Below are 26,502 nucleotides of genomic sequence, written 5' to 3'. Positions count from 1 at the left end.
GTCTTATGCTGCCCTCTATCCTTGGAATAACCTTCCTCTTCCTACAAGCAATAAAACCTCACTTCTCCTTCCTAGCTTTCTGACTGTGGATCCCAGCGTTGCCCTACCATTCCCCTGCGGATTTCTCAATCCTGGCACACCCCAAAAAATCTTTTCTAGAAGACTGAAGTACTAAGCACTGAAAACTGCATTACACTTCGCATTTGGTGTTCCTTTTGGGGACTGAGGGTACCAGCCAGACTCCTGCCTGCCCCAGATCCACAAGGCTGGACCTCTGGGTCCCTGAACCTGAAAAAGGAATTACCGCTCTCAGCAGTAATCCAGGTTTCTTTGGGAGCTGACTGACAGAATTTACTGGGTGACTTTGCATGGTGAGGAGTAGCTGTGCTCAAAGCCTACATCTTCAGTGTTGAGCATCCTGCTAATGCTGACTTTTATCTTCTTTTTGTAGGAATCCTTGGAAGATCAAATCATCCAGGTAATCCTGTTCGGGAGACTCTTGATCATGCTAGAACTATGAGGAAGAACAATTCCTCCCATTTTGTAAGTGCCAGCCCTTTACTGACACGTCACTTGTAGGTCATAAAAAGATATTCCCTCAGCAGAAATAAAAACCAAAAATTATTTAAAAATGATTCCTCAAGCACTAAAGCTAGTTTTTATTTACTCACATTTCACATTAAGCATTATGGGTTCCCATTTTCTTGAACTCAATTTGTCAGTTGATTTTGTTTTGACTTCCTATTATTATATGTCAGAAGAAATAAATAGTTTTGATCAACCCCAAATCAAACCCTTTCATCTGTTTACTTCTGCAAAGATTCAAAATGCTTTCATTTTTTTCAGATTATTTTTAAATTTGAAATTGGGAGTGAAAATGTAAAACACTGGGGTTTTCAACTGAAGTCTCATTCCTCTGTTTCTGTGTGCTACATACTTCTGCCATATGCTGCAGAGAAAGGAGGATTTCTTTAAGCTCTAATACAGAATCCAAGAAGAAAGAGGTTTTTTATAGATCTGATCTTTGAAAAGATTAAATTTCCTCTCACTGACTTGCAAATTTGCCCCTACAGGCAATGCTGTCTGTCCCTGATGAACGCTCAGAACCTCTCAGCTACTTTCTGTTTTCCTACAGATATTGCAATCTTGATTAACAGACTCATCTTTTATTTTCTCATCTAGGGCAAATTTATCTGAATTCACTTTGGTAGCACAGGCAAGCTGCCTGGGGTTAACACTGAGAATTGTAAGTAAGCACATAATTCTTTATATTAATTTTGCTTTGGATTTTTTCTTGTGTTGAATGGACCCTATTCCAATTACATCAGAGACGTGCAAATCTGAAATGAATTCTGTTAACTTGAGGGATCTGCACTGCTGTAAATGGAACCAAAATCTGCCCCTATTTCCACAGTGAAGTTGTGTGCTTTAGATGATGACAAATTTATGTCTTCTTTCTTTAGTTGCCTATGAGACTCTGTGAACACATAAATGGCACAATGCCTCCCCCAAAAGCTGTATACTTTTCATTCTACAATTATATTGCAACCATTACTCACATTCATCAGTACAACACTATAATTATCTTGCAACCAAGACCCTAAAAATAGCTATCCAGGGAAGGTGCATTGTTCTTTGTTTGCACACGTGCATTCAAGACTAAATTGAGAACCACAAATCCCAGCTCTCAAGGTAAAAAGACCCCACCATGTTTCCTGACTAAAGCCCTTTAACTTCTAGAAAAAGGGGAGAGGAAACATATGGACTGGTTATTCTTTAATGTGGGATTGTCTGCATCCCTCCTACTTTCAACTTATCCCAGATTTGCATCACACCCAGAGACCATATGTTGGATTTGCCTCTCTGGACAGCGAGCCAAGGCAAGTTCAGGTTGTTTACTGGCAGGCTGGAGCTTCTTCCAGCCTGGCCCAGAGAGCAAGGGCATGGACAGACCTTCACTGTGCCAGCAGCAGCATTGGTGCAAGGTCCTTCTGCACCCTCGCTGGAGCTCTGCTGGCAGATGGGATTGTATGAGTGCTCCCTGAAGTCACTTGGACTAACTAAAATTGACAATAAAGGTGGTTTGAGTCAACCCAAATTTGTCTGAAGAACTCACAGGATGCCATTTGCCAGCAGAGCTATCTGGACAGAAAACTTCACCTGAAAGGCGAAGATGAAAAATGCCCAGCCAGGACTGCCAGCTGGTGGTTTGGTATAGCTGAATGAACTGATACAGTGAGGTCTAGAGGAGGATGTTTTTTGTGGAGACCAGAAGCCAAACTAAGCATGTTAGTGTCTGACAGAAGGTATGGACAGAGTGATTACAGGGTACAAAACATCTTTTCCAGAGCTCTTCTCAGAAAGAAAGGGCAGTATAAGGACATGTTTCACAGGTCAGTCTTACAAACTATGCACTGGCAATTCAGAGGATGCTTAGAAGTACGATGAGATACTCTGGAGATCTGTTCCTGAACACGGCAATGACATTACTGGACAAATGATGGCAAGTGATGGCATCTTTTGTCTCCATTTCACTAGCTGCCAGCATAGCTGCACTAAAATCTGTGCCAGTGGGAATGTGGTGAAGCACAAAAACATGCTTTGAGAGCATCACTGAAGGGTACTGTGGTTCTTGCTGCACTCACAGGCCTTCCGGAAGACATTGGTGAAATGCTGATTTCACTGATACCAAAATCAAAATTCTCACTGACATCCATAGGACCATGATTCTTCAATCTCTGGCTGCTACCTACACCTGGATGTGTTCCTCTCTGTGTTCCAGGTCTGGAGAACTCAGGTGTCATATCCCAGAAAGTAGCTAAGAGATATTACCATGATCCTCTCCAAGAAGAAAATCAAACTTACTGGTATGGTACTTTGTGTGTGTTATTCACTCCCTTTAATGCACACATCCCTTCTTGATCCTCTGTTTCTAGAATAACATCAGTTCTACTCACCAGAACTGTATTTGGTTAGATATTAAAACAGGTTCTCTGCAGTGGGGGGTTGTTATTAATTATCTGGGAGGAAGAGGATTGCAGGCAACTTTTCCTTAGGCAGGCCAGTGTGAGAAAAGCAAGCTGTCTTCCCTTATCTTGATCAATACATGGTGAGGTCCTGCTTGATCTGGCAGGGCTGCCACTAAGGTAAAAACGATCATTTTCAAACTGAAGTGTTGAGCTGCTTCACGTCAATTGCTTATGTCTCCTCAGGACAGGAAAGACAGCCAGGACAAGTTTTTCAATACTGTTGAAAAGGTTTGGGTGTTCAATCCCATTTACTTTGACGCAGCTGCTATATCAAAATCTCCTAGGTAGCCTAAGCAACTCATCCCACAAAAGGCTTTTTGCTTAAGTGATACACTCAAAACATGCTTAGGAATTGAAACCTAGAAGAACCCTCAGTCTCCAGTCAAAAAGCTCAAATTATGCCTTGATTGTACTGATGGCAACTGGTGTAATCACCTCTTAGTCTGGCTCTTGCTGCAGAAGCTGCTTCTTGTGCCCAGTCCTAATCATTACTCCTGGGTGCATCAAGGTGTGATCACAGCAGACAACATGGATGATGGAGAAGAGTCACTTCTCACTAATGTAAGTCTGGAGAAACATCAGTGAAATTGAAAAATACAGCAAACAGGACGCTGCCCCTGCCCCGCCCCCCCCCCGCCCGCCTAAGTTTCCCCTAGGAATAAAATTCAGCTTTTTCAACCTGAGGATAAATAAACTGCCGAAAGAGCAGCTAGGGATAGCCTAAAGATTTGTTCAATTGTCTGTGAGCTGCAGCCTGAATGTGAAAGATCTGCTCCAGAGCAAATGAGCTTGACGTAGGAGTTTCTGGTTAACATTCAATGGCCTGGGGTTTGCAGGACTTCAAACGAGCTAGTTATAGGGTTTGTTTGAAGCCTGAAAACTGACAGATCTGAAAGCTGTGGCAGAGACCATGGGTTAAAACCTGCTCATCTCGCATATATATGTAATCTCAAGGAGCAGCTTTTGTAAGAGAAAGACTTGACCCTTTGTCTGGTTTTGACACACTTTTTCGTTTTTAATATCATTTTGAAGAGTATCTGTTACTGAAAAGAGCTTATTGGGAATATCTGCTGGCTCCTGAGACTATTATTATAAGCAGGACTTGAGCTACAGAGAGATCAAACAGTCTCCAGCTGCTGAACTTACAGTGCCCTTTCTAGCAGCTGTTGGTATTTTACAGCTTCCAGGATTTGTACATTGCAAACAAGCCTTTTGTACGAAGCAGATATGATTTTCATAGCCCCTAAGACAGGCAGTCCCAAATCATGGCGGACGAGTAACTCACTGCACGATTCTCTGGCGTGCTCCAAGTCCTGCGCTCTCCCTTCTCGGGATGAATGTGGGAGCAAAGCACCACGTTCCCAGCAGAGCTACGCTCCCTCCCTGTCCGTGCCAGCTGAGATGGCGGATAACTGTTATATGGGGATGTTGTGGCTCAGGTCCTGCTGATTTTAAAAAGTATGGTGAAGAGTGGAATGAGCTGATATCACAGATGACACGTTGCATTTTGCTCATGGTATCAGAGACAGAACAACTGCTGTCAAAGCACATGGTTCTTAGGTAGCATAAATCAGTATAGGGAAGAAAAGCAGAGTGCTGGTTTATAGCAACATTAAGTTACTCTCTCCCATGCTAGTCTGAAGGGACCTGGCTGGTCAAATTTCAATGGGCTGGAAAATTATTTTAGGTGTTTAGCACTATGGGCTGCCTTCCAGCTTATGGTGCAGATTGAGAATTCCCTTGTGTGGGTCTGTCCCCCTTCTGCCAGGTGGCCTTTGATGTCCTGGGCTCCAGTCCAGAAGAGAGGATCTGTGTTTACAAGCTGACTAGGGGTATCATGCACTTGGGCACTATGAAATTCAAGCAGAAGCCAAGAGAGGAGCAGGCAGAGGTGGAGAACACGGAGGTAGGTTGAGATCTTACGCATGGTCACAGCAAACCAGGACAAAACCAGCATGCTAACAGCTCAGCCAGTTTGTTAAGATTGAAAAGGCTGCTAAAACCAGACTCTTGTTTCCAAGGAATATAGAATGACCTTAAACAACACACTGATTTTATTATTTTTTTTTTTTTTTTAATGAACAGATGTGCTATTGAGAGTCAGAGCTGGCATTCACAGCTGCCACAGGGCAGCAGGCCTAGCCAGATGGCTGAGCTGTCAGCTAAGGACTTGATCCTTCTTTGTTGAACAGCTCTTGCTTTGCAGGTGTTTTCGAAGCCATGGTGGAGCAAAAAGGCACAAACCTCCCAGAGCATTCAGGAGCCCACATACCTTGTTTGAGGTGTGTATTATTGCCTCCTCTCCAGCCAGCCAGCTCTGCTGAATGGTACGTGTGTGAAGGAAGGGATGAAGCTGAGACTGGCCTCCCTTCTGTCCTTCCCAGTGAGCTCCCAGCAGGGCCTGAAAGCAGAGCCTGTAAGCATTTTCCTGAGTATGCAGCAAGGGAATGGGGACAATGAATGATTTTCCTCCTGTTACTCAGATTAACATGTTAATCTTCCCTCTAGTAGTGGCTGACAAAGCTACTCAGCTCATGGGTCTGAAGTCTGGAGAGCTCCAGAGGAGGTATCACCCCGTCCAGGGTGAAAGCAGGGAACAAGCTGGAGCAGAAAGACACCCTCTCAGCACTATAGTGCCAGAACTAGGGATTTGGGCAGCACAGCATGTTCCCCAAGGCCACTGATGGCCAGTGAAGGCTGATGTTACAACAACCATCTGGGCAAATCACCCAACTTCCTCAAGCCCAAGGGAGGCAAAGGCAATGGGGGAGAAGCTCACTTTGAGCACGGCGGTGTATTACCTTGGCACGGTAAGTGCAGACCAGGGCTGTTCCTGCCATACCCCTGTCTCTAAACCTCAGGAAGCTGGAACACACACTTCGAGAGGTCAGACATGAGATCAAGACTTAGAGGCCAAGCCCTCCACATGAACAGCTCACGTTAAACTTCCACAGGCGTTGGAATGGGCTGCCCAGGGAGGTGGTGGAGTCCCCATCCCTGGAGGTGTTCAAGAGTAGGGTCGATTTGGAGCTTAAGGATATGCTGTAGGTGGGAACTGTGCTAGGAGAACGGTTGGACTAGATGATCTCCAGGGTCCTTTCCAACCTAGATGATTCTGTGATTCTGTGATATGTACAAAAGTACTTTGCTGGTGCAAATTAATGTGTCTCTGTTGCATTAAAGAAGTACTGCAGCTCAGAAATACTTTCCAGTAACAATTAACTGAAAACACTGATTGTGCAAATGTCTGACCAACAATGCAACAGTCAAGCATTTTAACGTACAAAGAGCAGCAAGGCTGTTTCATGACTCTTCAGCATGTTGCCACTGGCCTTGATTAAAAATATAATCCTTATAGATATTCTGAAAAGGAGCAAACCCCAAAAAACTCAAGCCAAGGCTTGTTTCTAGTAACACAGAGCTGTAGGAAAGCTACCCAAAAGGCACATCAGCCAAAGGATTAAATTAATTTTTGCTTCTGTTGCTTACATGTTGCTGGAAGAGCCAGAGTCCTGCAGTTCGCTGCAGCTTGTCTAGCCTTTCCTGGTGTATGTGACTTGCCTCTCTGCTGTGTTGTCAAGCAGCCATGCTAATGCTTAGCAGCAGGAACAGTATTTAAGCATATTATCGAACTCCACCAGTTATTCATATACTCCACTGCACAGACATACTGACAGAACATGATCAGAGCATGAATCACAAGCCCTTTGCTCTATCTTTTTTATACTCAGCAACTATTTTCTTTCTTTGCTACCAAGCAGGTTTTTGAAAGTGACATTTGACTGTGCCAAAATATGTTCTGATTGTGCTTGGTTATACCAGTCTATAAGCCACATTGTCCCCTCTGTCAGCATATCAAAGTATGAGCCTAAAAGGTAAAAATATAATCACTCCACAACATCCTTTCCTTTGGCAGCCCTGCAGAATCATTTAGTCAGGGCAAATGGGCTTTCCATGGTAAGGGCCGAGACTCTAGGGAGTGCATTAATGCTATTCCCATGCCAATGTTAACTCGCTTCCTTTCCCTGTACCCACAGAGGGTTTTTCCCTCTCTGCACAGGTTAACAGTCAGAAACCTGCTTTCTCATGCACTGCTCCTGGGCTGTTCTCTCGCTGTGGCTGAACTGGTCATGCCTCTTCTCCCCTGCTCCTTTTCAGGTGTGACACAGTATCAGAGGGTGGCTACAGAAGAAGGAGGATCCCCTGAATGAAGCAGTGGTGGGCTCGATCCAGAAATCCAGCTCTGGGTCCTCTTTAAAAGAGGAGGAGGCTGCAGGTAGGGTGAACATTGTGCCGTACAATCAATACTGTCAGCTCAATGTGTCGGCAAACAAATGTTGTTGGTTCTGGTGCCCAGTGCTCCCGCATCACTCTGTTGTGGAAAGGATTAAGCCTGTCATTGTAACGCACTCTTCGTCCAAGTATCTGCCTGTGTCTGCCTCTGCATACTTCTCTTCGGTGCTGAAAGACAATCTAGCTCTGTCCTTGAAAATTCTGCCCCTCCAGCGCTGAGAGAGGCAGACGGTACACAGCACATTCACGTCGCTCAGCGAAGGCAGTACCAAGCACTGCTGCAGAAACATGCTTGCACAGATGGAGGTGTGAGTGCGGTCCCAGCTTAATGACAGGCTACAAAATCCCCTCCTGGCAGTCAGTGGCCTTCTGCTGCCCAGACAAATGTCAGGTTTCTATCAACCAGAAAAACTTGCTGCCTACTAGGATTGTCATCAGCCCAGCCCAGGACTCTGCAGTTGAAAGGTGAACAGGAAAAGGTTTAGAAAACTGCTTTTCAGATTTTGAGCTATCAAACAGGCAGGGTCGGACCTCATTTCTACTACATTTCTGCATATGCAACTCCATCTCAGCCTACACTGAACTGGTAAAGCAGCATCAGTGTAAGAGAGAGGAGACTGACCTAGAGCGCAGAAGATCCTGTATGCCAATATAATGTGCGTGCAGCTTCTCTTCTTTCCTAAGGAATATATTCACTTCTGGTTTGAGGATTTCTTTAGAGTAGTAAACAATGAATGAACAATCTCCTTACCAAGGCAGAATGCAGGTAAAGTGATGGATATCTTTATTTGGTTAGTAGTTTATCCAGACAGCACTGAACTGCTAACTTAAGTCATTTAAGACAGATTTATGTTGGAGGCTACAGTACACTGCTTCAGTGTGACTCCTTTTCAAAAGCATTTCTCACAGATTCTGTGCAATAACATTGATTTTAGCTGGTGGCAGCAAGAGGCAGGAAAGAGGGTCCTCTTTTGTGACTGCCTCCAACTTCTACAAGGTAAGCAATCATCCGTGCCTTTATATTTAAATTGCCATCAATGCCTTTGTATTCCAGCAGCAGCTCTGCCTCCCTGCTTTATCTTCAACCCTGCCTAAGGCTGGCTAATGTCATTACCCTGATTTTACCAGTGCAGAACTAAAAGAAACTTTGGCATCTAGTGTCACTGGTGTCATTTAAAATGCCCTTGGGCATCTGGGACATCCACAAGGGGCAAAAAGAAACAAGAGGGCTGAGAAGAGACCTGTGCTCTTCTGGAGCAGTGGCTGGTGATACATGAATGCATCTAAAATGTCGCTATGTTGAGGCAACTGAAAGCCTTCCAAGGACTTGCAGGGTCACACGTATATGGCAGAGCAGGGAATCACAACCCAGTCTCCTGGGATGCAGGCCAGCACCATACCTTTCTGAGAGCGGTGTCACAGTACTTACACTGGCTGTCACCAGTACTAGAAATAGGACAAGGAAGGTCTAAAGAAGCCTGTGAGTATTTTAGCTGAAAAGCCACAAATGAAGAGAGGAAATACATTACGGGGAAAAGTCTTGTGTTACTAGAATTCGAATTCAATCTAGTCCTTTCAGACACCCTTGGTTGGTTTTATTATGCACCGTGCTGCCATTTCACCCACTCTGATCCCTGACAGCCATGCAGGAGTTTTCACAGAAGCCTAAATGAGGTTCCTGTGTGCTGCCTCTTGGCTGTAGCACACTTCTGTCTCTTGTGGCTGGTCCACCCAGCAAATAAATGCCAACTGCTGTTATCAGTGCAGGGAGCTATTCCTCCAGGCTTGCTGGTGGAGAGCAGGACTTTCATTGTTAACTCTTCAGAGGGTAATCCCTGAAGGAATGGTTATATAACAACTACAAGCCCGAATCATGAAACAACATTTACCTAAAATTGTTTCAGGTTCACACCATGCCCAAAGTTGCTTCCATGCATGTAAGCTTGCTCCCCTGGGCCATGCAGGACCAGGCTCACTTTCTACATTGTTGTGTGTGTGGGTTTTTTGTGTGTTTGTTTGCTTCCAGCTGTGAAATGCAAATGACTTAATAAACCAGAAGGTTTTCTCTCTCCAGCTGTGGTAACTCCTGTTAGTTTTTTTTTTCTCCATTCCGCTTTGCTTCATTCCAGGAGCCACTGAACTAGCTGATGACCACTTTGCACAGCACATCCCCGCATTTCATCCACTGCATTGTTCCGAATGAATTCAAACAGTCTGGTAAAGCGATCCTCGGCCAAAGCCACACAGTGCCTTCAGCACAAGCTGTGGCTGCCTGAACAGCAGATCTTTATTCAGGAATGAAAGATGTTGGGCCATCACTTCACAGACTACCTTGCACCCTTTCAAGGGAATGTTAGTCTGGGAGACGCTTCCAAGCGCCAGGGTTAGAGCCAGGGTGTCTGACAAACCTCTCATTTCATGAGAGAAGCACAAAGAATTAGGAAATACACAACCTGGAACCAGACAAATTGGCACCATTATTTATTAGGCTGCATTGCCTCCTGCAACCCTTTTTTTGCAGGAACAGCCACAGAAACTGCATTGCAGAGGGGAAGAGCAACATAAGTTTTCACCTATGATATATAATGAAGTGGAAGGGCAAGTAACGGAGAGCAGTGAACAGCAAACAAATCTGCTGTGAACAGGCGGGTACTCCTGTTGTTGGAATTCCAACACTACCAGTGAATGCACAGCTTCCACTCTCAGCTGGCGGAGGTCTGCATCCCGTGCAGCGATCCTGTCCATGGGAAATCAGAGGGAGTGGGTACAAATGCCCACCTCTAATGCTTCTGCATCCCCCTCCAAGAGCTTCCACATTGCACAGATGGGTAGAAACATCCACAAGCTTCCCTACCACCAGGATTTCAGTGCTGTGCCTGGGGGGGCTAAACCAGAGAAGATCTTAAGCAGTGATCAGCCTTTCTGCACTGGCACTAACTGTAGCTCTTACATCATTATACCCATCTTTCTCATTTTAGATACCAAAGCCTGAATCCCAGCATAGTCCCTCCAGGGTCTGTAGACAATAAGGTGGCATCAGAGTTGCTGCTTGGCTCTACTGGGAAAAGGAGTACAGACTTGCTATAGCAAGGTACTATTTACTCCTACTAAATTGAGCTAAATAAATTGATGGCAGTTATGACTCAGCATGCCTTTGGTGTAGATATAGCTGCAGAGTTTCTACAGCAACCCGTTTCCTCATGCATATAATGTTCTCTCTTACACATGCTCCCAAAACTGACTTATAATCAGACAGTACAGTTAATATAATGCAAATGAAGTGCACCTTCAGCTATGTGATAAATCTCACTTGCTCTTTACTATTCCTTAGTCAGGCAAAAGTCCTACTAACTGATCATTTATCCAGTTTAAGTCTGGAAAGGAAAATGGAGAAAGACTGTTGTAGCTGTCTAATATTAGCAGCATATATCATTAATTTTGCACATATGTTTTTGTCATAACATAATGAAAGTAGCTATTGTAACAGCCACGCAAAAGGGAGCATTCTGTTCTTTGCATGAACCTAAAATCTGCATTTCCCAACTTTTATAATAATTACACAATATTCATTACTCCTCCAGCCTATTCTATGCTTAAATGTCAACATATGGATGGAAGTTAAAGTGGGCCAGACACTGCCCCGATCTTATTTCTAAAGCCAACAGCAATAAGATTACTGCTATTATTTTATCTTTGTCACTGAAACAACTTATGAGTGTTTCCTGTCATAGGAGAGCACAAGGTATATTTGGGTTTCATCGAGGAAAATACTTGCACCCCTGCTTTACTATATGTCACTTAGCTAGATCTTACAATGATCCTAGTGTATTTTTTATAGCTAGACACCTTGGGCACGGAAGAGGCTGAAGACCTCTGTGTAAATCCATGCTAAAGGTGAATGGAGCCCAATTCTAAATATTAGTCTTCCATTCCCATAACCTCCCCAAACTTTCTATTTTTTGTACATGTAAACAGAGAATCAGACAAGATCACAATGGGATAAAATTAACATGTAAAGACCAAACACATAGAATATCCTAATTTCTAGGTGCTAATACATGGCACGTCCAGAGTTTCATAGTCCCAAAGGTGACCTAGAACTCCAGGTTCTAAGAGTCTCCTGTGTCCCAACATATTTTTCTGTGCTGGGATCCTGGCCACTCTGGAAGACATGAGAGATGAACCTCTGGCAAAGTTCATGATCATGCTGTAATGTCATGCTCGTGGCTTCCTGATGAGGATTGAGTACAAAAAGATGCTGGAAAGAAGGTATCCTTGGGGAGAAAAAAAATCCAAGGCAGCATTAATGTAATTAATTTACTAGCTGTAAAGCAATATTGCAGCTAGACAGCTGGGTAGCTCTGTTACCTCCTGTGCATCCACTCCAAAGACCAACAGCTGGAGGAGCTCTGTAATCTGGTAGTGAGCATTATCCCTGTCAAGAAATCCGAGCTCACATGGTGATGCTGTGAGTCTCCTGGAACTCAACCACAACACATACGTTTATGAGTCACAAGATTCTGGTTTCGATCTGTGCGCTTTTTCTGTCACTGCCTATGGTATCTGTGCCTGCAGGATAGAGGAGAGGAAAGACAGGAGGCAAAAACCACCCTTTCATTTAGCTTCAAGTTTATTTGTACATTCATACAAATATTTTTATTTGTATATTTCTAGCAGTATTTGTTTCTTCTAGTGCATGAAAGCTTCAATTTCTACTTCCACAGTAGCATTTTTAAACCAAATTCAATTCTGCTGTCCTTTTTCCTACCTCAGCAAACTGCTATGACCTTGCATGCCAAAAAATCATGGGCCATCGAGGTCTACCCCATTTGACTGAGATCACATACTGACTCCAGCATTCCGTGTGACCGCTTTGTGTCCCACGATGTACATCGCCTGGAAAGAGCTGTTCCTAAGCCCCACATGTTCTGTTTGCCACAGGCGAGGCCTGATGGCAATTCAGAGGAATGTCCAGAAGCTTCTGCAGCTGCTTTTCTAGGGAGGTGGAATTTGTACATTAGGGTGAGGAAAATACTCTGAGGATTGTCCTGTTCTGCAGAATTAAACACTGGCAATTACAGGCACTGAGAATCTTGGGATGGCTGCACAGGGAAGATAAGGGCTGGGAGAAAAAATAACAGCCCTGTTCACTTAAGTAAAGACACTGAGAAAGCTAGTGACTTCCTTGTTAATTATTAATATGGCAAGGGGCCTGAATGATTTCTTTCCAAATCAATGCCAGAAAAGTTAGTAAATGGAGAAAGCCCTGAAATCTGAGTCTAAGTTTGCTACCTCCAGGGAGTAGAAAGAGAGTGTCTTAGAAATTCAAGACCTGGACTTCCCACTTCTCAAAACAGCATAGAGAGAAGTGGTGAGGTTATGAGCATGGGAATACAAGATTTCACTATTCATTAACATTTAAAAGCTGTAACAAAGCTGCTGATTGACTTCTCTTAAGCAGGACCACATTGTCAATGTGAAGGGGCAGTTCCAGCTCAGACTTTCCTCACTTAGTCTCAGGATGGATAATTCAGTTCGTTTCTTGGTAAAAGGAAAGAAATTGTTGACCAAGATACTCAAGCTTAAGTGAAACAAAACTATGTTAAAGCCAATTTTCCACATATAGGTGAAACAAAATCTGTCTTTTTACCTGGGGACACACCTTCCCAACTCCAGTGCAAACCAAATGAACTTCCATAACCTTAGAAAGAAAGAGCTTTCAAAGGGTTCTGGTCCCATTTGGACTGATAAGAATCTAGATCATTATAAGAATCATCCTGCATTTCTATCAGTTCAGAATCTGGAATACAGTCCTGATTTCTATGCTGGCACCATAACAACCTTTTCTAGGAGTTGTATTACTCACACTATAGATATGAAACCCTCTGCACTAAACAGGCATTTCAGGAAACACCAGGCCTCCCACTGGTATGCAAAAAATAGTAGGATCTGATAATAAAATGACCACCTCAGGGCTTTCAGGGACCATTATAATAGAAAAGGCTTGTTTTGGGAACCTCATTAGTTGAACTCCTCACTTCCAGGTGAAGCTGTTGCTGAATGTGGCCAAGCAGGAAGAGGAAATGTAACTGAAGGAACTGGAGCTGAGAAGCATCATGTCAAAGACTCGGGAGCTCACAGAACATGCAAAAGAGCAGAGGAGCAGCCAGCCACCCTCAGCCAGGAGAAGAACGGCCTCCGTGTCCAGCTGCAGGCCGAGTGGTATCAATAGGGGATGGCTAAAGGTTGAGTAGTTATCATTTCGGCAGGGCATCGGCTTTCTCAAATGACTCAGAAGAGGCTCCTTTTCAGAATATGGAAAGAATAAAGAGCATATGGGGATGATGCATGAGATTCACAGACAGCCTGACAGTATCCTAAATAAAGTTAAATCCTTAGATGACAGAGGAGACTGGGAGGCCTCATGGCTAAAGCAAAGGAGCTGTTGGCACAAGTCCTGAGTTCTCTTCCTGGTCAAACACTGATCCTCAGCATGATCTACAGCAAGTCAGGGTGGCATCTTTCTAAAATGCAAACTCTTCTTTAAGGATCTGTGTGTATACAAACAGATTTTTTCAACACTTAACTTTTAGAAGCTATGGCCTGAGTCATGGAGATTCAGATCAACCATAACAACAGGTATGTTAAAGGAATCTTAAACTCTGCAGAAGAGGCAAAATCTTGCATTTCTTGCAAATGAAGGTTTGCTGCTGTAGGAGGCAGTAGTTGTAGCAGCCTTTCATAGGATGAACACTGGCTTCCCACCCCTTCATTAGGAACAATGCTGAGGAATGCCTGGCCCCAGTGATGAAATCAAAGATGGACCTACTGAGCCAGATTCTGGATATGAGGAGCTGACACGAGTGCCAGCAAGCAGATGCTGGAGGATTAGCTCAGTGATTTGAAATGTGACTAGGAAGGGCTTGAGACCACCTTGGCTAAAACAGAAGGAAAAGCAGGTATGAAGCATGAGAGAGAATTTTTTTTTGGCCTTATTCTTCAAGGAAATGAACAACAACCATTACAGCTTCTTCAGACAGCACCCTTTGGGATGTTCAGATTCATTCAGCTCATCTCGCCCAGAGTTTCTTATTGTCTTCCAGTATCTTATATAGCCTGGGATAGATTTAATTCTACATTTCACCTTTCTATGCCATAATAATAGTCATTTCACAGCAATTTCTAGGGATCCCTCTACCTAAAGACACCTGCATCTCCTCTACATTTTTTATTAATTATACTCACTTTTACATGGCAATCCTGGTAGGCCTCTACTTATAAAATGCCCCCCTCCACAGCCATTGTACTCCTTTCCACCTAGCTTTGGGGAATACTTCTCCCTCTCCTGCACCTGAACTGTTTTTTATTTAATGTAATTGGAGAAGTTTTAAATCTGTACTGTAGCAGCCATGTGGCTGTCTGCTGCTTCTTCTGAAGTCAGTGTTAACATCCACAGGATGTTAAACTCACAGATGCCTCATATGCCTCAGAATTTATTAACTGAATCTCAGATTCCTTCTAAAGAAATACAAGGTTCCAGTGACATTTTGTCCTGATGCTGCTAACGGCTTGTGTGATCCACAAAACCTGTGTGATGTTTCCTTTCCTGTCTGCAGGCATTAGACCACAGAATTCGAACTCTGACTTCAGATCTCTCTGCTCTGAATGACTCAGTCACTAAATTCCAAAAGGAGAAAAGGGCTTTGGAGGAAGTTCATCAGGCAGAAATAACTGCTCCATTTTTCTTTACTCTCTCCCATTCTCATTCTCCCAGTCTAGGGAAAGGAAAAAAAAACATTGTCTGCTTGCTTAATTACTGCGAGACTAGTGTGCTGCACAAACAGGAAGGCAGCCGTGTTTTTCTAGGTATTAACTCATGGCAGCACAGTGAAGTGTTGCCAATTTTTGCCACTGCCCAAAGGAGCTATGTGAATTGCTGAGGGCAAGCAGGATTCTTCTGTAAGAGTCAGTGCTGGACCGAGTTCCTGTGGGCCTATTGAAAATGCACACACAAAACTCATACTGCTTTCAGGAAGCACCACAGATGAATCTATTCTTTGGGGTTTCAGTCTGTTGCCAGGGCAGCGTAGCTAGTTTCTCATTGAACTCTGTGCACTAGTCTTGGTCTCTTCCTTCCTAGAAAACTGCAAGGTGAGGAGAATAAGGTGAGACACCTGCCCAAGAACAACATCAAACCCCCCACTCAGATGCATGAGGTGAGGTGCAGCTGTTATGGTCTATATTTTAGATGACCCTCTTTAGTATGTTTTTGACATCCTGGGCCCTTCTGATAAACACCACCTATATGTTGTTAGAAAGTTTTTTTACACTGATTACACTTTTTTCAACTAGCTGGAGGACAACTGGGAACAAGAAAAGAAGATCCATGGCAAGGTGGAAAAGGCTCATCATAAAGTGACCTCAGAACGACAATTGCTAATCTCAGTGAGATGAAATGAGCCAAACCTGGAAGGTGTTGTAAGGAAGTAAGTGTCAATTGTAACAGAACTTGCCAGGGTACAGGATCCTACTGGGTGCAGTTGTGCTATGTCATAGCTGTGACAGGATTAGTTACACCTGAAAAGTCACTGGGAAAATCCAGTCATACCCTGATCTCTTCAGTATTAACCTAATTACAAGTATAGTTCAGTAGTTCAGGCAAGCAGAATCAAAAATACAGGATTTTGTTTCCTAAGTCTTTCTCTGACTCATTGTCTGATATTTGTAATTCATCTTCCACACTCACCCACATATAAAATGTGTATTATCACTGGGAAGTTATGAGGCTTAAATGATTCATGTTTATGTAAGGCCTTAGGATCCTCAGATAAAAACTGTTTTAGAAATGCAAAATATTATCACAAATTAGAACTTTATTTTAGTATAACTATTGACTACTTTAGTGATGGGTCTGCCAGCACTTCTCTGACAAACCTCCCCTTAGAAATTAACTTCCCAGAATACAAATATCCAAACCACTAATTTACCTAGTTAAAGAGCTAAGTAGCTAAGGCAGTGTGTACAATCATTAATAAATACTGGCAAGCTTTGCTAATTCAAATTCTAACACAGCGCTCCACAGGGAGTACAAGATACTTGTGCTGCAGAGCAAGGCCACTGGGATGCTTAAGTGACAGAAGAAAAATTAAGTGCTGGTGTTAGTCTTTCAGAGCTGCAAACAGACGACTCAACTTCCTGGCCTGCTTGTGCCTTGTGCAGACTAGTTAATGATGGGGTAAGGAGGAGCTTCAACAAAGGAAAAAGAGACTTAAGTGCCCTGCCAGTCCCACTAAGGAGGCAGGACACAAGATCTCAACCCACTTTCAAAAAAAGATTAACCTGTTCACTACAGAACAGAAACATTTATTTGGCTTAACTCATTTGCTGTAACAGCCTACCTTTTCTTACCCCACAGCAGCCTGTTTGCACAGCTTTTGTCTTTTTGGTAAGACTGAATTGGCATAAAAGATAAATACAGACCTTTTAAACATAACCTGTTAACATGGAGTCAGGAGCCTACCACTCTTTAAACCCTTAACAGAACCAGCTGAGATCTAGTATTTATTTTTCCCCAGGTAGATTTTGACTTCTTTTCTACAGTAGGTTCTGACTCCTTGTCTACGAGCTTGTGAACTTCCTCAGATCGGAAATATTTGCCTTTTTAGCTTCCAGTGAATCAATAGTTCAACCAGCTTTGAGATACAGCTTGTTTTGTATATTATCTGCTCACTAAACATCACTTTCTTTGAAGTCTGGGGAACTGTATGCTCACTGCATATCTCCATGGTGCTGTGGTCAGAAGAAAGGCGATGTGCTGCAGGGACCTCCTCTTCTGCTTGCAGGCAGCCGGCAAAGACGGTTGATAGACCTTTTCATCCACATTAATGCTAAAGGCTCCTGCAAGGCACTCTCCCCTTCACTGTGAAAGGAAAGGTGGTAAATAAAAACAGAAATGAGGCCACAGCTCACAGGATGCACAGTGTTACCATTCTGAATTGAAATGTTTCTTTCATCCAACTATTTCAGTGCCCAAATATATAACTAAAAAGCCAGCATTTCAACAACAAAAAAAACCCCACAAACCTAGATTGCAGCTATTTCTACAAACAAGCCTCTATTTCCCTCAAGTAACCAAATCAGGTGAATGACATTCCTGAAGGCCAAATTCCAACAGATACAGGAAGCTAACCATGCTGCAGATAACATCAGTTGCCTACTGAGACACCTGGCCAGGTATTTCCTGCCTTGTTGGCTCAGTATTCCCTCCCAGCTGTAGATCTCTCCCAGGAAACAAAATTCAGTAGAGCTGACAAATGTATAGATGAGAGAATGAAGAAATTAAGATTCTTGTTTGTATTTCCACAGATTTCTCTCACATCCCTTGCTCATAGACACTGCTGTGCTTGTGTGTGCCCTCCAGGCCCACGTATGCAAGAGTTGGAAGACCTGGAAGTTGAGCATGCTGTAAGAACACAGGTAAGGAGGAAAAAACTCCTCAAGGGAGTGATTACACCTCTGAAAAGACCTGACGAAATTAAACTACTAAAAAAACCCAAAATTCCTGAGGAAAGAGTAATCAGATGGACAACAATCTTGAACTCTAGTTTCAGCCTCCAGACTCACCGTTAGAAACTGCACATGCTACTCCTTTCCCAGAAACCTCTGAAGCAGACAGTTACTGACAAGGCAGTCCCTACAGAGCAAGAGAGTAGCAGGTCAGGAAAAATGGGCATTTCTCTGTCCTGTGCTTCAGCTGTCAAACCACTCCACCCACTTTTTAGAGTTCTGTAGTGATGGATTGATCTACTCTAATAAATCTTACGTAAGTTGCCAGGATGTGGTTGTTAAATACATAATCAGATTCATTAACAATGGAAAAGCCTGAAGATAATTCAGTTCCCAAAAGGTTATATTTTAATAATGCTCTGAACACTTTCTGATGACTAATACAAATCGATAGCATCAATAATAAGTAACATTTCCATATCAATTCACTCTAGAAATGCTAGCTAATTAATTCTCAACCGTACCAGCAGATAGGTCAGTGTTGTTGAACACCTTGCACAGGTGGGAATACAGAGGTAAAGGAACTTGTCCAGTGGCATTGGGGAATTCTTGTCCCCTCTCTGATTATGCCTCACACTTGCTGCCGTTGTTTCCAAAATGGTTATACTTCTAAGTATACACAGGCTCTTTGGCATGAAATAAGAATTTCTTCCCCTCTTTCCCACTAGGTGGGGAAACAAAGATTGCCTGGAAGAAGCTGGTGTTGCAACAACTGCTCAGGTCAGACACCTTCCCAGCATCTGAGCATCTTGTCTCATTCCTAGGAGGATGAGAAACATCACTTGGACTCTCCAAAGGAGCAGCTTTTTCAGCAGCTTCTCTGAGCTCCTAAGCAGGCCAGATCCTGCAGAACTTACCCAACCTTCCCCTTACACTGCGAACCTTGGAAGAGGTAAAGCACCAAGGCTCCATGAAATTCCCTGTAAGCTTTATTATTCCTATAGAGTTGGAGTGGAAGGCTATCAGAGATTCACTAGAAAGTTTCTAATTCAGGAGCACACAGTAAAAAGAGGAGGCAGAACTATTAGATGTATTTTCTATTGTTTTGCAAAGAAAATACACAGCGTGCAGTCCAGAGAATTACTCTGAGCTTTAGCAAGGAGGCCTAGAGATGGTTAATCTTTCTGGAAGATACTGACCTTCTAATGGCTTAATACCAAAGATGGGATTTATCCCAAATAAAGAGACTATAAAAGCTAAATAAAAGGCTTCCAGAAGCCTGTCTTATAAAGCATCCCTGAGGGCCTTACCAAGCCTCCAGGGCTGCCAGATCCCAGCTGACAACAAGTACTTGGCCCCTTCTCAGATCTAACAGAATTGCAAGCGGGAAGCTGGGCTGCTGAAGCTGCTCCTCGAGCTGGAGGAGGGAGCCCTGCAGAGCAAGGCCACAGGCTCTGACCTGCGCGGGAAGCGCTCAGTTGCCAGGGCTGAGACGGCAGAGCTCATGGAGCAGCCCCCGAGTGAAAGTGCAGCTGGAGATGGACAAACAGGTCATGAAAGAAAAGATGGATGACCTCAGTGCAAGTATGGAGTCTCTTAAGAAATCCAAGGTGAGAGACCAGCACGGGAATTCCTCAACAAACCAGCAATGCAGCCACGAGTGCAGCCATCAGTGCAAGGCAGAATGCAGCCCTCTGCAGTGGGAGCCAGCTGACAGCAGAAAGCAGTGATTTGCAGGTGGTGCTGAATGCTGCCTGTCCTGACTGATGGCGTGGGCATCCCTCTCGCTAAAGATCAGGACACTCTGCACTCCCCCTGGCTATTACAGTCATCCCATTGTAATTACAACCAACTGGAATAAACTGAGTTTGCAAAAGAGGGAGGATTTTTTGGCCCTTCGAGGTTTACTCAGCATCATATGACTAGCTTCTCTTACAGCCGAACTCAGATGCTCATGTTCACAAGCTAGAAGATAACCTGTCTGCAGCCAATGCCCAGCTGGCTGAGGTGGAGAAGAGCCAAGCTGCAATTAATGCCATCAGGCTCCAAGGTAAATTCCTTGACAGCTTTGTGCAATGTTACCTCCCTCTGATCCTCCTCTTCCCCTACATTTCATCCAGCTCTGGCAGCCCTGCCCTGTTTCCTCTAGCAAATCTGCCCAGTCCTTCTTCTAGCCTTCACTTCTCTGTCTCTCTAGTTAGCTTGAATTAGTTCCTCTGCTGCTTCTTTACGCAGTTTTCCCACAGCCAAAACCAGCCAGCCGAGTCAGGAGCACAAGGAAGCTCAGAGCAGGCTTAACCAGATTGTCCATATGATGATTTCTCTCACCTCACAAGCAGATGACTTCAAGAGGCAGCTGGATGAAGAGTCAAAGGTACTGGGGACCACCAACTTGCCTATAGAGGTGGTTGTTATCATGGGACATGCTGTGCCTGCTCTTTTGCATGCTGTCCACTTCAGAGTAACAAATCTTTTGTGTTAGCTCTCACAAAGGAAATCTTTCTCATCTAAATTAATCTCTGGGCTTGTTACCAGCTGATCTTGGAGACAGTGTGGGGGGCATGAGCCTTGTATGGGATACAATAATATAATACAGAATCTCCTATGAGTCAGCAGCAAAGAGCAGATTTTCACATATTTTCTCAGTCCACTGTCCATTCAGTGGATTGTACAGCAGTTTATTTGCATAGATCGCACAAGTTTGGCTCAAAATACACCAGTATTTCAGGTCTCTGAGACATCTGTCTTGGAAATTTCTGCTTATCTCCAAAGAGTAATTCTAGTGCTGCACCTGTATATCAAAAGTCTGGCAGGAATCGTCTCTGTGTTCAGAACAATCACCAAATGGGTTTACTGCCATAACTCTTTTGAAACACTGTTTGAGAGAAAACAGTGATGATGACAAGCCAAGTTCTGTTTTCAGCTGTATGAGCTCAATCCAATTCACTGCAGTACAGCAAAAAACAGGTACGGAGAACAGAAACTTGACTCCTGACCAGGAAGATATTTTGAAGCCCAAGATGCCTCAAAACTGGTCCAGAACTGAGTTGCTCAAGAGCAGCACTGCAGGTGTGGGGAGTGAGATCAGGGCATTCATACATCCAACAAGGACAGACACAGTAATGGCTGTGCTATCCCTAGTCCTGTGCTGCTGCTGCAGCGAGCCTGGCCAACACCAGGCACGATGTGGACCCACTGAAAGAGTAGTTGGAGGAAGAGGAGAAGCGCAAAGCTGAACTGCAGTGCCTGGTCTCTAAACTCAGTCCTGAAGTCGCAGTCTGGAGGACTAAATACAGGACTGATGCCATTGAAAGAACCAAAGAGCTGAAAGAAACCAAGTGAGCACTCAGCTTTCAGGGAGTCTGGGATGGGACTTGTGGCAGTCTCATTATTTAGTTTGGCTGCTGAGTCACAGCTTATAGATGTGATCAGTTAGGACTCAATTTGGAACAGAGAGAAAGCAAAGGGCTCCAGGCAAGAGAAAAAAAAGAATACTTGTAATAATAAACAGAGACTGTTGAGACCTAACACTTGTACACTGACAACAGAAAACAAACACTGATCATTTCTGATAAAGGCTTGAATTTGGATAGCCTTTCTTTATTCCAACAAGGACTTTACTCTTCCAGGAGCTCTACAAAAGCCACTAGCATTTCCTAAGAATAAAGCAAGCACCAAACCAGATGAAATCCCTTAGAATCTGGTCCTTGAGATCTGCTATTACAGGCTAGAAGTTGAGCCAATCTTTGTAGTAGTCTCTAACAGCGCTAACATAAAGGTGCTTTCACATAATGGCAACAAAAGTTAAGGCATCTGGAGGGTTTCACTGTGTGCCTGAACAAGTTGAGACGAATGGAATAAACTACCACATCTCTGCATGACTTTGAACTGAGAACCAGGGATATTCACAGGGAGGGAAGCTACTTTGCTCTTAGACAATATCCTACTGGAATGGAAGGTGGAAGTGTCTATCACCAGGTAACAATCCAGCAATGAAGACCTGAGCTGCAGCCCAATATGCCATATCTACCAGGAGAGGGGAAGAAGCAGTCACATCCTAGTAATGGTTTTACAGTCCCTTTTCTGAGACTGCTGCCAAGATTTCACCTTTTCACTGGTGAAAACAGTGATGTTACTCTGAGAGATGAGGCCTGCTGACTCCTACCACTCCTCACTCCATGGACTACTCACCAGGATATTTCTGCACTCCTTCCCTCAGGACAAGGCGGGCTGTGAGGCTCCAAGAAGCAGGAGAGACAGCTGAATCAGCCCAAGTCTGGGTTGCCAACACAGGGAACACTAAGCAGAGGCTTCAGAACGAAGTGGAGGACCTCACTGTTGACCTTGAGAAGGCAAGAAATCCAGCCACTCAAGAGTGCATCCAGCACAAGACTGACCAGCAAGATCTAAGACCTGGTACTGAAAGCCCTGGGAGTCTTTCTGTTAACTCAGGTCAGCTTTGGACTGGTCCCTTATTTCTTAACATTTAAGATCTCTCTATTAAACGTCAAGTAATCTGTATGGCCATGGGAAGCAAGGCTAAGATTTATCACATCAAGAGAAAACCCAGATGAGAGCTGCAGCTAATTCCTAGGAGCGCACAGCATGCTTCTCGTAAGCTCATTAACTGACTTCCAGAAACAAGAGTACAGCTAAAGAAAAAGCCCTCCTTTACTGTGAGGCAAGGTATTCATCTTCTTTTTAAGGATAATGATATCCTGCTTTGAACTATTCAGTGTTGCAGTACCAGTGGGTTGGCCACTGGTTATTAACAACCATACTCAAAGCAGATCTAAACAACATGTAGTTTAAACACTAACAACGAAAACTCCTTCATTAAATTAGTATTTCTACTCTTGCTAGTGTTAGTGTAAGAGCATGAATAGTAGTGCAACTGTGGGACATTTGAATAAAAATGTTACTTAAAATAGGCACAAAGGCTGTTCCAAATCCACTGAAGTCCTTGGGTACCTGCCAATGACTGCAGTCGGCTTTAGAACAGGTCTCAAGAGCCGAAAATCCCACATACAGCATTACATTACTGGGCTGAAAAAAAATCTCACCATCACTTTCTTTAATGAAGCAGTTCTTTATTCTATGGTTCCTGTGGTGTGCTTGTCACCATGGTATCTGAACACATGTGCGGATCATAAGGATATGTAGAATATTTGTGATTAAAAGCTCCCAGGAAAGAAAAAATGTACCTTTATTCCCTCCCTTCATGACAAGCAGTTAAACACAGTCTAAAATAGTCTTGAGTAACATCTTGTTTGTAACCGAATCGTCTTTGAAATAGAAAGAGTCACACTAATCAACCCAGGCAATTACTAAAAGCACATCTGCACAAGGAATATCTGAAGTGGAAAACATTTGCTCCACAGCAGCATCATTATAACCACAGGAGCAAGGAAGACTATCACACTGATGGGAACTGGGTGATCTTGTTAAATTCCTAATGGTGAGGAAAGAAAGCCTCGTAAACATTTTAATCATCCATTCAGAGTGACCAAGAGAAACTCTGCCAGTCATTAGAGTGGCTGCCAATTTAACTGTGACTAGCTGGCAGGACACACAGAGAAGTGAAGTGTAAAGAAAACTTGTGTCTGTGAATGCTTGGCTTTATCTTTCCAGGCCAATGCTGCTTGTGCTGCCCTGGACAAGAAGCAGAGAGCCTTTGATAAGATGCTAGCAGAATGGCAACAAAAAATGCAAAGAGCTGCAGGTGGAAGTGGATAATTCCCAGAAGGAATGTACACAAATGAAAATGTTGAGCTTAAGGCTGTCTATGAAGAATCCTTGAAGCACACAGAATCTGTGAAGAAGAACAAGGCCCTTCAGGGTAAGCACTGGTTTGATGTTAAAAAACTCTGCAAATCATAAGCCCCTTGATTCCTACTTAATGATCTCTTGTGGTGTCTTCCAGCACCAATTTTACTTTTCTTATTTCTAGCAGTGCTTTCACTCTCTGATGTATATTTGATGCCCTTGAAGTTGCGGGTTAGATTCTGCTCTTAGGATCGAATCTACGTTCACACACGTCACCCCTATTGGGTCACCCATGACTGTAACTAGCACCAGTGTTCTGCCTCCAGGGAACTGACTCCAGGGATAACATTCAGGATTGAGGTCCTTTCTGAACCCTCAAAATGTGATCACAATAGCAGCTTGGTTGTACTCACTGTATATTAGGTCCTCACTCCAGGCTGGGCCACATATTACCACTAGAGCTTCACCTAAGGGAATAATGGACTGGTTACAGCGTTAGGCTTAAATAAGACACAGGCTGCAGTCCCAGTTCTGGCTATCAGCGTTCTCTCTGAGAAATTCACTCGGGGAACTATTAACAGTGGCCAGCTTTACCCTGAGAACACAACATTGTCTTTAACCTCAGTGAGGAGGATTAGGCATCTCCAGGAATCAGTTCAGAGCAAGTCAGTTAAACTCCTGCTCAGTCTTTCTCTTGGCATCACTTCTCCCCCGCTGGCTGTACAGGGAGACCAGCTGCCTTGGCTCTTTTTTTTTTTTTTTTTTTCTTAAAACACTTTGGTAAATTGCAAAAATTGATCTCTTACAGGAGGCTGGAAGATGACACTGTAAATATTTAGAAGATGCTACAATCTGCTGCCCTTGTGGCCAACAGAAAACAGTGATGGACTCTCTGGCACAGAGTCAGTGTTTTCTGGGCTATCTCCCCCAACCCTTTGCTCTGGCTACATCAGCTGGCAGAGAGCCCCATTCTGCTGTGGAGAGATGATGTGGTGTCCTGTTTTCATTTTGTGAGAGCAATCATCTGAAAGGGGGATATGGGAAAGCTGGATAAAAACTGGAAAAAATTTCTCTTGATTTAATGGGCTTCATTCTTCCACTGCCATGAACACATGCAGCTAGTAGGGCTCAGTCACAAATCCAGGATAATACTTAGCAACGAAAGAAAAGGGCAGCTGATATAAAGTGACTGGAACCATTTCATGCCATTTGCATTCAAAGAATATGTCTGGTGCACTTGGTAAAGTTCACAGTCCTGAAATAAACCCATCATATGAAATATCTGCTTTCTTCCCTAGAGGAAATTAAGGATCTAATCAGTCATCTGGGAAGGGAGGGAAGAGCATTCCTGAGCTGCAAAAGGTAGAGACTTGAACTTGAGAAGGATGAACTGCAGGTGGCACTGGAGGAAGCAGTCTTCCCTGGAGGTACCAGTACTACAGATGCAAGAGCTGCATGCCAGGCTGCTGCCTGCTGCCCACATTCCATCAGATGGATTTTTTATGTAGAACCCCACAAAGGGCATTTATTCATCCATTGCACCCTTCCTTGCAGGCTGAAGAAAGTAAACTGATTCGCATTCAGATGAAAGTGGCTCAGGTTAAAGCTGACATTGACAGGAGAACATAAGGAGGAGAAATTTGAAACAAGCAAGTATAGTGATGATAAGACATTAAGCCACAGGCAAAGCATGGAGGTTTTAAGTTAGACACTAGTAAAGTTTTATGATCATTAAAGGGAATTACTCCTTGGACCAGATTGGCTGGAGGTTGTAGTCTCCCCATTACTGGAAGTTAAGTGCAGTCTGGTGACACATTGTCTAGTGGGACTGGTTTAGCAGGACGTGATCCAGATTTTAGGCAGTAGATTTTTAAGACGACCTCTTGAAAGCCCTCCTAGCCCTGCCTTTTAAAAAGAAGGTACTTAGGAATGGCTTGGTGCAAAATCCTGGTATCTCAGTTTTAAACAGGTTTTAAAAGTTACTGTATTTTTATTACTTGGTGGGCAATAGTTTGATACAAAGGCTGGATCAGACTCAACATAACAGAATGCTGTACCATATGCTTCACTGGACTCCGCAGAAATAATCACCAGCATGCAATTGAGTCTCTGCAGGCGAGTCTGGAGACTGCAGCGAAGGGGAGTGCTGAAGTTCTCAGGCTCAAGAAGATGGACGCTGACCTGACCAGCATGGAAATGCAACTGGATCATGCCAATAGGAACAACAGTGAGCTTGTCAGGATGCTTGGTAAACTGCAACAGCATGTCAAGGTGGACTGGAGAGGGTGGAAGCAGGTCCCTCAATGGAAAAAAGTATCAGTTCTATTTTACAGCTTAAGCAACAAAGCGGTAGATGATGTACTCTTGTTTAGACAGACATCTTGAATAAATTGGGAGTTTATATTCAAAAGCCCTGGCTCTCCCACTCATACCAATTTCAATCTGCAGCAGTTCCAACAAACCTTATACAAGACAAGCATTACTATCAGCTTTTGTCAAACTAGAAACCCAAAGAACTGTTCATATGTAATTAAACCAAAAAAGTTCTACTTTTAAGAGAAGTTGTAATTGTTGTTTGAACAGGATAGCCAAGAAATGGACTAGAAACTAACAGAGATGTAAAACTAAGGAGCTTCCTTTGGCTCTTCATTTCTAAAATAAAACTAAGTAAATTAGTAAAAGGCTAGTCTCTTGGAATAAAGTGATACAACTGCTACGAAAATCCAATTTTAGTAACTTAAAGAGTAACAACAAAGAATCTTTCTCTATATACACATGTATATATATAGACACACAAACCTAACTTGTCCTCAGATACATCAGTCTCAGTCAGAAGTAATTCTCTTAAAGTCAGTGTGGCAACAATGATGTAAGACAGGCACACATGATACTGGGATACAGTGCTGGG

The 26,502-nt window shown here is 43.5% G+C and overlaps 1 protein-coding gene across 1 annotated transcript in view; it reads left to right on the top strand.

Annotated features, from left to right (window-relative positions):
• The window catches only part of MYH16 (myosin heavy chain 16), a 26,985-nt gene extending 1,006 nt beyond the window's left edge, over positions 1–25,979 (top strand). The window contains 18 exon segments of the mRNA XM_074919702.1: positions 452–478; positions 3,489–3,590; positions 4,798–4,935; positions 5,513–5,595; positions 18,557–18,608; positions 19,195–19,340; positions 19,342–19,438; positions 19,767–19,878; positions 20,075–20,202; positions 20,970–21,166; positions 22,048–22,180; positions 23,460–23,531; positions 23,533–23,578; positions 23,581–23,667; positions 24,893–25,012; positions 25,138–25,216; positions 25,218–25,247; positions 25,676–25,979. Of these exon segments, the coding sequence (XP_074775803.1) occupies positions 452–478; positions 3,489–3,590; positions 4,798–4,935; positions 5,513–5,595; positions 18,557–18,608; positions 19,195–19,340; positions 19,342–19,438; positions 19,767–19,878; positions 20,075–20,202; positions 20,970–21,166; positions 22,048–22,180; positions 23,460–23,531; positions 23,533–23,578; positions 23,581–23,667; positions 24,893–25,012; positions 25,138–25,216; positions 25,218–25,247; positions 25,676–25,979 (1,953 nt within the window).
• Positions 25,980–26,502: the final 523 nt, after the last annotated feature.

Source organism: Athene noctua, chromosome 15 (assembly GCF_965140245.1).
Source record: "Athene noctua chromosome 15, bAthNoc1.hap1.1, whole genome shotgun sequence".
Lineage (NCBI taxonomy): Eukaryota > Metazoa > Chordata > Aves > Strigiformes > Strigidae > Athene > Athene noctua.
Note: the sequence above shows the minus strand (reverse complement) of the source record. Positions and strands in the feature narration are given on the sequence as shown.